This window comes from Otolemur garnettii, unplaced genomic scaffold (assembly GCF_000181295.1).
Source record: "Otolemur garnettii isolate 467f Iridium unplaced genomic scaffold, OtoGar3 scaffold00096, whole genome shotgun sequence".
Classification (NCBI taxonomy): Eukaryota; Metazoa; Chordata; class Mammalia; order Primates; family Galagidae; genus Otolemur; species Otolemur garnettii.
Window position 1 is genome coordinate 599,091 of NW_003852491.1, and position 13,261 is coordinate 612,351.

General features: G+C 46.5%; 2 protein-coding genes across 4 annotated transcripts in view; one reads left to right on the top strand and one right to left on the bottom strand.

Annotated features, from left to right (window-relative positions):
- The window catches only part of POLR3E (RNA polymerase III subunit E), a 32,648-nt gene extending 24,690 nt beyond the window's left edge, over positions 1-7,958 (top strand). For 2 of the 3 annotated variants that reach the window (XM_023516705.1, XM_023516706.1), the window contains exons 15-21: positions 115-174; positions 266-423; positions 863-924; positions 1,388-1,908; positions 4,198-4,275; positions 5,896-6,021; positions 7,165-7,958. In XM_023516705.1, coding sequence (XP_023372473.1) covers positions 115-174; positions 266-423; positions 863-924; positions 1,388-1,908; positions 4,198-4,275; positions 5,896-6,021; positions 7,165-7,221 — 1,062 coding nt within the window. In that variant the 3' untranslated portion in view covers positions 7,222-7,958. Of the gene's footprint in view, positions 1-114; positions 175-265; positions 424-862; positions 925-1,387; positions 1,909-4,197; positions 4,522-5,895; positions 6,022-7,164 lie in introns of those variants that run through there. The other variant, XM_023516707.1, reaches the window with a different exon arrangement.
- A 2,586-nt stretch (positions 7,959-10,544) lies between these two features.
- Positions 10,545-13,261, bottom strand: part of CDR2 (cerebellar degeneration related protein 2) — a 26,710-nt gene continuing 23,993 nt past the window's right edge. Inside the window, exon 5 of the mRNA XM_003795719.3 lies at positions 10,545-12,309. Coding sequence (XP_003795767.1) covers positions 11,445-12,309 — 865 coding nt within the window. The 3' untranslated portion in view covers positions 10,545-11,444. The remainder of the gene's footprint in view (positions 12,310-13,261) is intronic.

Here is a 13,261-nt window from a genome sequence, read left to right on the forward strand (position 1 = left end):
CACTGGAGGAGCCACGTTCCCATATGGCACTGACCTTGGATGGGGCTGACGGGCCCTAGTTTATCGCAGTCCCAGGTGCCTCTGCCTGCTACAACAAGCTGTTTTCCCCCTCAGATGTGGAAGTTCACGCAGAGCCGCTGGGTGGTCAGGAAAGAGGTGGCAACGGTGACCAAAGTAAGTGTGTCCTTGTGGTCTGAGGCAGGCCTGCTGCCAAAGGGGAAGAGGGCTCTGCCTCACCTTGGCTGTCCTCTCCCCTCCCCCTCAGCTCTGCACCGAGGATGTGAGGGACTTTCTGGAGCACATGGCTGTAGTGAGGATCAACAAAGGCTGGGAGTTCATACTGCCTTATGATGGCGAGTTCATCAAGAAGCATCCAGATGTGGTGCAGCGGCAGCACATGTTATGGACAGGCATCCAGGCCAAGTAAGGGCCTGCTGGGCAGACAAGGGGCAGCCCTGCCTCTCGGGAGCAATGGGGATGGGGAGTCTGGCCGGCGGGGGCCAGGTGGGGCCTGCACCATGCAACTCCTCCATGCATTCAGACATCGCTAGCTGGTCCCAGAGTCCTTAGAACACAGGCTGGACGTAGCTATTCCCTGCTCGTCAGGACTAGTGTATTCTGGAGGTTGGTGGGGTTAGGGGGAGACCAGGTATAAAGGAGGGAGGGAAGCACTGAGGAGCAGGAGACTGGCAGAGGGCAGGTGGTCATGGGGCTGGGAGGGGCATGGGGAAAGAAGGACCCAGTGGAGCTGGCCACACTGTATTCAGGGAATGCACATGCTGGGGATCGGGGCATATTTCTATCATGAGGCAGATGACAGGAGACATGGTTTGAAGTTGAGAGAGTTTACTCTTCTTTTCAGATTGGAGAAAGTTTATAATCTTGTAAAGGAAGCCATGCCAAAGAAGCCAGATGGACAGTCAGGTATGTGAGGGGCTTTGGGCTGGGCAGACTTCAACCCAGATACTATCCCAGAAGGGCTGCTGTTGCAGAGCAGGGCTGAGGCTGGACCAGGGGATATAAGGTTCTCTGCCTGTTCGCTGCCCTTTTGGAGGCCTCCTCTCCTTCCCTACTGCCCTCTGTCTAGCAGCAGGGCCTCAGGGGTTCCAGGCCTGGGACCTTGCTCTGTTGGGTGAACAGAAGGTAGGGGCGCAGGAGCAGCAGCTGGTAGGAAGGTGAAATAGCCTATCCTTGCTTGACTCTGGAACATGAGAATGATAATTTCCCTAGTTTTCTTTTTTTCCTCATTATTGGGATAACTAAATTCCCTGAGTAAAGCGGGATAAAAGGGCTGGGCCACTTTGTTCTATCTCTGCAATATCCTGTTGGGCCTTTATTTATGGGGGATCCTGTGCCCTCTTGAGCAGTGCGGCCTCCCTTCTCACAGGGCCTGCCCGGCTGGTCTCTGGGGAACAGCGGGTCCAAGTAGCCAAAACCAAGGCCCAGCAGAACCACATATTGCTGGAGCGGGAGCTGGAGCGGCAGAAGGAACAGATCCGGGCATCCTCGGTTCTGTCCGGAGTGCGGATCAAGGAGGAGCCCGTGAGTGAGGAAGGAGAGGAAGAGGAAGAGCAGGAAGCAGAGGAGGAGCCCATGGACACATCACCCAGTGGTGGCTGCAACAGCTGGCTGGCCAATGGGCTGCCTGCCCGGCGGGCAGCAGGCATGGACAGCTTCAATGGGCACCCACCCCCAGGTTGTGCTAGCAGCCCTGTGGCCCGGGAACTGAGAGCCTTTGTGGAGGCCACCTTTCAGAGACAGTTTGTACTCACCCTGAGTGAACTCAAGCGCCTCTTCAACCTGCACTTGGCCAGCCTACCCCCTGGCCACACCCTCTTCAGTGGCATCTCAGACCGCATGCTTCAGGACACGGTGCTGGCCGCTGGTTGCAAGCAGATATTGGTGCCTGTAAGTAGAGCCTGCATTTGCTGGGGTAGGCAGACAAAATGAAGCCACCATCAGCCCCACAGGAGGATACCTAGGCAGGCAGGACCTTTCCTGGCAGAGAGGAGCTGTGGGAAGCCTGTTCACTTTAGGAGGGGCCTATGGAAGCCTGATATTGGGAAGCTGCATGGGGACACAGAGGGCCATTCTTAGTGTGACTCTCTGTTCTTATGTGGTGGCTTGGTGGCCGTGTATAACCTTGGGCACGTTAGCCTCTCTGAGGCTCTGTGCCCTCATCTGAAGTAGGTTAACATTGGTTTTTGTATCATAAGACTTTGGTAAGGGCTAAATAAGATGTCTGAGGGCCCTAACCTACTGATGGGGATATGGCAGGGTTCTTCTTGGTTTCCAGCCCCCAGCCTTGATGGCATTGTTAGGGATGATTCCACTTCTCTTACTATTCAGTCCTTTCACAGTCTGCTGATGAAGAAACTGAGGTTCTTCTTTTTTTTTTTTTTTGTAGTTTTTGGCTGGGGCTAGGTTTGAACCTACCACCGCTGGCATATGGGGCTGGCGCCCTACTCCTTTGAGCCACAGGCACCACCTGAAACTGAGATTCTAAGAAGTGAAATGAACTTGTTTAAAGCTCACACCCTTGGGAAGTGGCAGAGCTGGAATTTGAACCTCAGTGTAGTGGCTCCACGTCTTGGATCTGTTCTGCTTAAATTAGATGAGCTGAGTGCTTCCCGGGTGCCCTCAGATTGTGCCTGGATCCTGCTCTGTGGCTGCACACCGCTTTGTGTGCCAGGGGTGTAGTGAGCCCCCTGCATCTTGGGCTGCTTTTCTGTCCTGGGAGGGGCCATGACGTGGAAGAGGGAGGAGTGGAAGGTGTTAGAGCCTGTTTCCCTCCCCTTAGGATGAGCCAGCCAGGCTCTGCCCAGACTTGGCAGCAGAATGGACTAAGGTGGGGCTGTGGCTGTCCCCATTGTTTTCCATGCCAAGATCAGAAGCACCTGCAGCCTTGAGTGATATCCTGAGGCCCAGGCCCATCCCTGTGTATATAAAGAACAGAAACTAGACAAAAGGCCCTATGGATCCTAGGCTGGCTGGGCTGAGGGTCAGCTCTCCATTGGGAGCCTCTTTGGTGAGGTCCCCTATAGTAGCTAACTGGGGTCTTTGATCCTGCCTACCTTTCTCTGTGAGCTGTGCCAGGTAAGAGAGGGTGCCTACCTGGTGTTAGTGAGGTCATCGTAGGTCACTGGAGTGAACAAAGGTAGACAATGTGATGTGGCCCCTCTGAACCCCAACTCCTCCCCCAGGACCTGCTCTCACCATGCCTCTTCCTCTTGGTAGGGCCAGAGGCTGTAGGACATCCCATGGCCCTATCTGGAGCTCTCTTCTGGGGACTGTATCCGAGTTGTATCCAAGATGGCTATCACCTCACATCTGTTAAGGCTCTTGTTTTTTATACAAGGGAACTAAGGCCTAGGGAGAGCAAGTCACAAGGACTTAACTCCTGGCAGTGTTACTTACTGGCCGTGTGACCTTGGACAGTGAATAAGCCTCTCTGAGCTTTCTTTTCCTTATGAAGAGTAGGGGTTTGATACCTTCTACCTCTCCCGTTTCTCCCAATCAAGTGAGATTGTTGTGTTTAAAGCTCCTCTTAGCACTTTACATGGTAGTAAACCATTGTTTTTTGTGTTACGGAACCAGGATAGGAACCCACTGTTCTAGGTGCCTCCTCCTTTTTATCCCCCCTTCTCTCCAGATACCCTGGCCGCCTGTGCCTCCCTTTTCCTGGTCCCCCTTTAGACAAAGTGGCATGGATTACCTAGGAGTTGGGCCGTGTCTCATGTTGACATAGTCCTTGTGGGAAGCCATCGAAAGGAACCCCTATGGGTACCCCTAAGGAATTAGGAGAAAGGGGCACTTCAAATATAAGAAAGTTGACATGTTAGGGTGTGAGGACATTGAATGTTAAAGCATAGAGCTGAGTTTGTGCCAGGCTAATGGGGAAAATAGAAGAACCCGGTTTCTCCAACTATGCTGAATACAGCTGAGGGCTTTAAGATGGGCAGTTAACTAGGCACATCGCAGGCCATGCTCCTCATCCCAGAGCACTGGCTGCCTCCCTGTGGTGAGGAAACAGACACAGGTTTTGCTGCTACCCAGGGCCCTTATGGCTAGTGGAAGGAGCTGGGAATGGAACCTGTATTCTTAGAACTGTGCTGGTGCAGGTGGGGAGGGGTGAAGCAGGCAGGTAGATCCATGTGGTAAAGACAAATGACCAGCTCATGCCTGGGCCATCCTCAGTTTCCCCCACAGACTGCTGCTTCACCGGATGAGCAGAAAGTGTTTGCCCTCTGGGAGTCTGGAGACATGAGTGATCAGGTGAGATGAGATTTGCTGCTATTGTCCCCTGACTGGGGTGGGGATTCCAGGAAGGTTGATGCTTTGGGGGAGATGTGTATCCAAAGTACACTCATATGTACATTTTAGATTTTCCAGCAACTTCTGGTTTTAAATATTGTCCCTATCTTTGAATGCTTGACATAATAGGCTGAATGTGCTAATAGTCTGAGCTTAAATGGGTGGTTCCAAAATGCCAGTCTGGGCTGGTTCTATCAGAATCCTTTAAAAAACAGATTCTTCACTTTCTATAGAATCTGTTGGGGGGAAGAAAATGTCTATATATTTATATGCATATATATATGTATATATGTACACACACATACATACATACATACATATATACATATGTATATATTTATACACACACAATTCAGTTCCCTTCAGTAGGCATGGGGTGGTGTCCTAGGTCATTTTGACACCAGCCAGGCTTTCAGACCTCTGATGAACCCCATTTCTCAGGTAGCCTCTGATAGCAGGAGTCAAAAGGAGTCCTTATCAGATCTCAGGTCCCAGGTTTTTAGGTTGGCAAAATCGGTCATTTTGCCTCTTGTCACAACTTGGCAGGGAGGGTTACAGCGAACAGAACCTGGGTTACAGGTGTCCAGTGAACAGAAATGTGAATGAAACTAGTAGTGCTCTTTGTTTAGTGCAGAGTCATGGACCCTAAGCTCCAGAGGGTTTCCTTAAATCATGAACTCACCTAAACTTTAAAGATCAAGGTTGGAGTAGTTTTTTGTTTTTTGGTTTTTTTGAGACAGTGTCTCACTGTGTTGCCCTTGGTAGAGTGCCATGGCATCACAGCTCACAGCAATGTCAAACTCTTGGGCTTAAGTGATTCTCTTGCCTCAGCCTCCTGAATAGCTGGGACTACAGGTGCCTGCCATGCCGCCCGGCTATTTTTGGTTGCAGTTGTCATTGTTATTTAGCAGGCCCAGGCCAACCTCGAACCCACCAGCTTTGGTATATGTGGCTGGCGCCCTACTCACTGAGCTACGGGGCGCTGAGCCGTGTTTTGTTTCTTTTTTTTTTTTTGAAAGTCTCACTTGGTCACCCTCCGTAGAGCTCCATGATATCATAGCTCACAGCAACATCTCAAACTCTTGAGCTTAAGCAATCTTATTGCCTCAGTTTTTCATTTTTAGTGGAGATGGGGTCTCACTCTTGCTCAGGTTGGTTGCAAATTCCTGAGCTCAATCAATACACCTGCCTCGGCCTCCCAGAGTGCTAGGATTACAGGTGTGAGCCACTGGGATCCACGCTGTTTAGATGTGGCTTCTTCCCCTGTCTGCTAAATCAGTTGTGAGCTCCTCTTTTATCCTCAGTGTCTCTTCACCAACTCTGCTTGTGCATACCTTTATTTGTATACATCAGTTGGGACAAATTTACTCATCTTTAAAGAGATGGAGGTCTCACTTTGTCACCCAGGCTGGAGGGTAGTAGTGCCGTCATAGCTCACCACAGCCTGGCATTCCTTCTGTGGAGAAAAGATTTTTATCAGCCTGCAATGTAGGGTTAGGTCAATGGCTTTCAGTATCTTGTTTGGGGATGTTTCTCTTTTAGATTACTGTTTTCCATAATAACATGTTTTTGCTACTAAAGCATCGACAGGTTTTACTTGAAATTTTTTCCAAAAATTACCGGGTACGCCGAAACATGATCCAGTCTCGGTTAACTCAAGAGTGTGGAGAAGATCTGAGTAAACAGGAAGTGGATAAAGTGCTAAAGGTACATCTGTTTTGTGCATAACTATATCCAAAGGCTCTGGGCTTAGGAGTGAGGGTGTCCATGACTAGGTAACCCTTTGTCTTAAGAAGGGGCTGACAGTGTGTAGTAAGAATTCATGTTTGATATTTTTCTTTCCACTGTGTATTAAATCGGCTTTCTTTCCACTGTGTATTAAATCGGCTTCTTTCTCAGTCTTGTCTTTAGCAACTGATAATGATTGGTATTGATGTGGGGGCATGTGTGAGAGTACTAACCTGTTTGAATACTAGTCTTCATGGGTCACAGGCATAGGTCAGAATCCTGATCCTCCTCCCCTTTGAGTTTTGCACTGCCCTAGCCACATACTAACATTTGTATGACTTTCAATATAACATTTAACCTAAAAGTACTTGAGTGTACAACCTATAATGCTTTGCCTTTTTTTTTTTTTTTGAGACAGTCTTGCTATATCACCTTTGGTAGAGTACGTGGTGTCACAGCTCACAGCAACCTCAAACTCTTGGGCTCAAGTGATTCTCTTGCCTTGGCCTCCCGAGTAGCTGGGACTACAGTCGCCCACCACAATGCCTGGCTATCTTTTTGTTGTAGTTTTTTGGTGGGCTCTAGCTGGGTTCAAACCCACCAGCTTCAGTGTATGTAGCCAGCACCCTAGCTGCTGAGCTACAGGCGCCGAGCCAGTTACTACACAGATGTAAATACCATATTTGTAGAAACATTGGAACACAGGAGGCTGATAAGATCTTTTACTATCTTAAACATATAGTGATATGATTATTAAGTACCTTTGTTCTGACCAACTTATCAATAGTATTTGTGTCTTGTGTTTATAAAGCACATTCATTTTATAGTCCCTCACTCTTAAAATATCCATGGAGATAGGCTGAAGCAAGAGAATCGCTTAAGCCCAAGAGTTTGAGGTTGCTGTGAGCTGTGACGCCAAGACATTCTACCAAGGGCAACACAGTGAGACTCTGTCTCAAAAAAAAAAAAAGAAGAAAAAGAAAGTAACTGGTAGTTACGATACTAGTATTGTTAGGTAGTTCTTGATTTTCTATTTGTATTTTACCTACTAATCATAAATTAAGTATTGATATTTTAGACAGAATGTAATGGCTACTTTAACTTGCTTTTCTCTCTCCATAGGACTGCTGTGTAAGCTATGGTGGCATGTGGTATCTTAAAGGGACAGTACAGTCTTGACAGTAGTAGCAAACCACTAACCCAAGGAATCCAAGCCCAAGGAAGAAGGACAGAGCTGGAAGTAGAGTCTCTACTTGCTTCAGAAGACACAGAGCGAGAAGAACTGACTTGACCATCTCATGGCCCATGGCGCTGCATGGTCCAGTGAATAGAAGAGACCATCCTCAGCCAGTGGCAGGGTCAGCTTAAGTTAGATCACTCCCAAAAGAGACCAGCTGGGACCTTCTTTGCAGTACAATTTGAAAATGCTGATGTACTTTGTTTATTTGGTTTCATTCTCATAATAAAGTGAGCGTGTACTGACACAGGCAGGATGACAGAAATCATGGTTTAATATTTTCCATTTAAACTTAATGCCAACAAGGTCTAAGTTATGTTTACAAGATAAGGAACCTCATGGTTTTTAATATTTAAAATACCTAGAAGACAATATTTAGCCTTGGATTATCTATCTGCTAAGACCTCTGCCAATTTCATTAAACAAACCAAATTGAATTGTTTTACTCTTGGGTTTCTATAGCCACTTTACCTTTTGCAACAACCTTACTTTCTGTAGCTGTCTAAACTGTTTACATGAACCATAGCAAAAAAAATTAGAATCAAATCCATCTATTCTTAATGTTTGCATAAAGATGCAAACAAAACCAGGTAAGTATGGAACAATGTGTAAGTGAGGTTATCATTTTGATGTAAAAATTTCTATTTTGTGTATTTTTAAAATAAATACTAACACTAAAGCGGTATCTTGGTGTTGCTGTCATGAAATGATAACGTCTGTGCTCGCACTTAGCAGGGAGAGAACACCTTAGAGCAGTATTGTCCAATAGAAACTTGAGAGTCACATCTAGAAAGTTTTTAGCAGCCACATTAAAATAGTAAAAAAATAAGTTTTAGTATTTATTTAGCTCAAAAATATGCAAAACATATTAAAAGTAGTATAAAAAAGTAAAATATTAAGTATTCAAAATCTAGCATTTTTAATTTTTTAATTTTTTTATTTCTGGAGACAGAATCTCAAGCTGTCCCCCTGGGTAGAGTGCTGTGGCATCACAGCTCACAGCAACCTCTAACTCCTGGGCTCAAGCGAGTCTCCTGCCTCAGCCTCCCAATTAGCTGGGACTACAGGCACCTGCCACAACGCCCGGCTATTTTTTGTTTGCAGCCATCATTGTTGTTTGGCAGGCCCAGGCTGGATTTGAACCCACCACCTTAGGTGTATGTGGCTGGCGCCTTAGCCACTTGAGCCATAGGCGCCAAGCCCAAAATCTAGCATTTTATATAACACTGAATTTGGACTAGCTACAGTTTAAGTGCTCACTTGCCATGTGGCTAGTGGCAACTGCATTGGACAGCATGGCCCTAAAAGAAGATAGAAAAACTAAGACTAGAATGGGTTAAATTTTGATACATACTTAAGGCTTTGCCATCATCTCTCTTGTATAGTATAGCCACTGAAGATTTAAATGATGGTCTGTGCCGCTTCTCCTACCAAAACAAGGCATAGGTCAGGAACATACTTTGGCAAATAAGTATTTGGTGACACAGTTATCAGATTGATTATGTGTTACATATCTAATTGTTAACATGCATAAACCTGAAAAATTGCCAAAACAGATTTGGAACATGTCTCAGCTATTGTCTCATGCTAATGTCTCTTTCTCCCTTTGAAAGGGGAAAACTTCATGTGGCCTGGCACAGAGTGTTAGCACTACCATGTAGCAGAACTTCTTGGGCTTCAATGGGAGAAGTTGGAGTCTTACCATATTAAAAAGGAATCAGTTAAACACTGAATTTTTTTTTTTTTTGAGACAGTTTCATTATGTTGCCCTCAGTAGAGTGCTATGGCGTCACAGCTCATAGCAACCTCACTTGGGCTTAAGTGATCCTCTTGCCTCAGCCTCCCAAATAGCTGGAACTACAGGCGCCCGCCACAACGTCTGGCTATTTTTTTGGTTGTAGTTGTCCCAGGCAGGATTTGAACCCACCAGCTCTGGTGTATGTGGCTGGCAACCTAGCTGCTGAGTTACAAGTGCCGAGCCTAAACACTGAATTCTAATAGCAAGGAAATCTTACTGTAGGAGGAAATCACTGTTAAACAAATCGAGAGGGAACTTGGAATATGAGCAAGATGGTGAAAGAGGACTTTCCAGAGCTTGTAGATACATGCATTTGAACAACTATCCATGCACAAAAATATCTTCACAAGAGCTAAGAACACATGAGAGATGGAAGCCCCTAGGTATGGCACAGAAGGTGCATTGAAGAGGGTAGGAAAAACTGCGTTATGTTACTGGCATCACCCCTCCCTGTCCTGAGGCAGCACACTGGGGAGAGATACCCTCTGTGTTGAGAAAGGAGGGAGAAGTGAGTATCAGATACCAAAACAGGGCCCACTCAAGTAAAACAGCCCCAAGCTTCAGGCTCACTCTACAATCCAATCTAGCCCAGACCAGGTTGGGCCACACGTTTCAGGCTCGAGAGCTGCTCTAGCCCTATGTCAGCACCCCTAGCCTTAGGCTGTAGACATACCCAAATGCTAGGCCTGCTCCTGTGGCCCCACACTAGCAGACTCAGTGCTCGCTCATCTGAGTAAATCCCAGTGCTGGGCTGGCTCCCATAGACCCAGGATCCAAGACTGCCTTTAGGGGAACCTAGGTTTCAGGCTAGGCCTTATGGACCTTGTCTCAAGTCCAGTACCTGCACACTCAGCTTCCAGGGTTTCCCCTGCAGACCTAGCCTCCAGGCCAGCACCCATGATCTCAGGCTCTAGAATGACCAGTGGACCCAAGCACCAACACCTGCCTTAGCACCAAACTAGCCAAAGGCTCTAGGCCTATTCCAGTAGACTCAAGGTCCACGCCTGCCCCAGTAGATCCCAATGCCAGTAGGTCCTACCAGGTTGAGGCTCCAGGACGGTCCCTGTGACCTAGGCACACTCCTATAGATTCAGGCTACAGCTATGGATGGACCTCAGCCTCAGGTCAGCCCCTGGACCCAGGCTACTGTCACACCCCCACAGACCCAATCCACTGGTCCATCCTAGTGGATCTAGTTTCCAGGATTACCCCGAGTGCTGATCAGCCCGAGTTCAGCAGCAATTCCAAGGGCTCTGTTTAAAATGGGACCAAAAAATCCCTATCAAATCCTTCTAGTGATACCTGTTGGAAGAAAAACCTAGCTGACCGTTGTAACGTCAAAATGGTTTATACTTAAGAGGCACTAGATTTATTTGTTCATTTTCATATGTAGCTTTATTGGACTTAGAAAAATATATACAATAATTAGAACCATAGTTCTTAAATAGTTTTAAATTAAATGTATGCAAGTGAGAGGATAAGTATATTTCCACAGTCAGAACATCAATACTGCTTAATAAAGTAGTAGACAGGAATTTCTGCAGCAAGTCAAAAACATTTACAGGAATGGTAAGAAATGAGCAAGAGCAGCTTGTGCCTGGCGAGTTAGCCAGCTCAGACATGTAGGAGAGGAAGGGGTTTGAATTTGAGAAAGGGATTACAGATTTACATATTTACCTATCCTAAAAGCTAGAGATTTGAGTACAAATATTTGAATGTGGGGATGGAGACCCTCTAGGGTATATGCTAACAAGCTAACTTTGATCAAACCAAAGATTGCCAGTTCAATTTATTCAGCTGGATTTAGATATATTGGATTATCTGTCAGTCACAGTTCAAATAGTAGCAAATAGATATAACAAAACTCAAGAGCCTTGGAGTATTTGCTAATGACATTTTGGATTAGACCCCTGCTTTCTCCTGAACATTCTTCTTAATGAATTCACAGTATCCAGCAGTGTTTGCAAAAGAGATTTCACTTTTGCAGCCCTCTGACTGTATATGGTTTTGAGAAGCTGTGTTTAAGGAAACAATAGGAATTGCTCCAAGTTTGTTCCACTTCTGCCCTCTCTCCCCATACTATACTAACTCCAGCCCTACTTCTTTAGAAGTATAGATCTTCCCACCATTGGTTCTTTGCCAGGAATTGCAGTTTAATCAGCACACCAGCCAGAGGCCAGTTTGTCATGGGATTTCCTGGGGAAATCAGTAGCCACCTCCAATCCTTACTGCATACATTTGCTAAACACCCAAAGCAACAAGAAGATGTCATGAGCAACATCAGGCTTTAGAGTCTAGAAACACTTATATGAATAGGAAAGAGAGGTGATAGGAAATAGGCAAATTACAGCAGAGCTAGAGGTTCATTTAGGAATAAGAAGAGAGTGATCGGTATTTTGTTCTCTGTTCATCTATTTCCTGCTTAGTTTTCTTGATGCAACTGAAGATCTCCTTGAAAAGTGCTTTGTATTCTGGAGGTGGCGTGGTGGTGGGGGAAGCGATGGGTTCTGGGGCAATAGAGGCCAGTTCCCAGCCATCAGTGATGGGCTCCAGCTGGGCATTGCCTCCAGTCAGGTCCTTGGTTTGTGCCCTGGAGGTCTGCACAGCCTTATGGGACAGAGAGTCCTGCTCCTGCTGGCACTTCTTCAGCAGCTCCTCATACTTTACCTTCAAGGCACTGTACTGAGTGTCCACTTCATGCAGAAGGGAGATACCCCTCTGCTTCACAGCCTTGGCCCTCCTGATACAGGTCTCCTCATGGCCCTTCACAATGTCGCCCCCTGCCAGGCTGCTTAGGATTGTCTCACTGCTACTGCGCTTGAGAGGCTTTCTCTGTGCTTCCGGCACAGTCAGGAACATCTCTTCCAATAGGCTCTGGCTGGGATCTTTGAAAGGAACAAAGAGAGAGTCTGGCACCAGCTTTTCAACCCCATTGGCAAATGGGTGCTCTGACTGCAACATCTGCCGCATCTCTGCCACCTCAGCCTCCAGCTCCAGCGCCCGGGCGCGGTAGGCGTCCGTGGCCCCCAGCTGCTGCTCCAGTTCGCTGTTCTCCTTCAGCACCAGCCCGTACTCCTCCTCCATGGTCACCCGCTTCTGCCGCTCCAAGCTCAGCTGGGCCTGCAGCATTGTCACTGTTTTTTTCAAGTGCTCGTTTTCTTCTTCATCAGGGCTTCTCTGACTTTGCAAGGATGTGATCTTCTCCGCAAACACATGATCATACACAAAGTGTCTATGGGAAAGAATGTTGAAATAATACAGGTCACCTGACAATGAAATGAGGAAGATTATTGATTCTTCTCAACTAAATATTTCAGAGGAGCTGTGACAGTGAATGGTTTTTTAGCTACTGAGAGGAGTGGCTAAGATGAGGCATGAAAGCAAACTTAATTTTTGTGACTAATCTTTTTTTAACATTAAAAGTACAACACAACATCAGTTTTCCTTACAGCTACTTTACAAAAAGAGAGAATGGTCCTTAACCTTCAACTGCAGACCAGAATCACTGTGTAGTCTTAAAAAAATACCTATGTCTGGGTCCTATCCTATGGATTCCAACCTCACCTGGATTTGGGGATTTTTCTCCAAGTGATTCATAATACATAGCCAAGATTGAGAACCACTGCAATTTTTAATCAGGGAAGCATATCCTGGGAAGCTTTTTACCCACATCTAGAAATTTATTTGTGCCTGAGGAAATGCGCTGGTATTTGTGTTTGTTTGTTTGTTGACAGAGTCTCACTTTGTCACCCCAGGTAGAATTCCATGGCATCACAGTTCACAGTAACCTCAGATTCTTGGGCTCAAGTAATTCTGTTTCAGCCTCCCAAGTAGCTGGGCCTACAGGTGCTGGCCACAACTCCTGGCTATTTTTAGAGACAGAGTTAGCTCAGGCTGGTCTCAAATGGGTCCAGGTGATCCACCTACCTCAGCCCCCCAAGAGTGCTGGGATTATAGGCATGAGCCACCAGTATTTGTGTTTTGAAAAACACCCACAGGTGATCTGATGGATAGGTAAGGCTGAGAACAACGAAATGGATCAGCTGGTCTCTCCGGTTACGTCATAGGCAACCTGCAACTGTGTTTTCTTTTTTCTTTTTTTGGAGACAGTCTGACTATGTCACCCTGAGTAGAGGGCTGTGGCATCACAGCTCATAGCAACCTCTAATTCTTTTTTTTTTTTT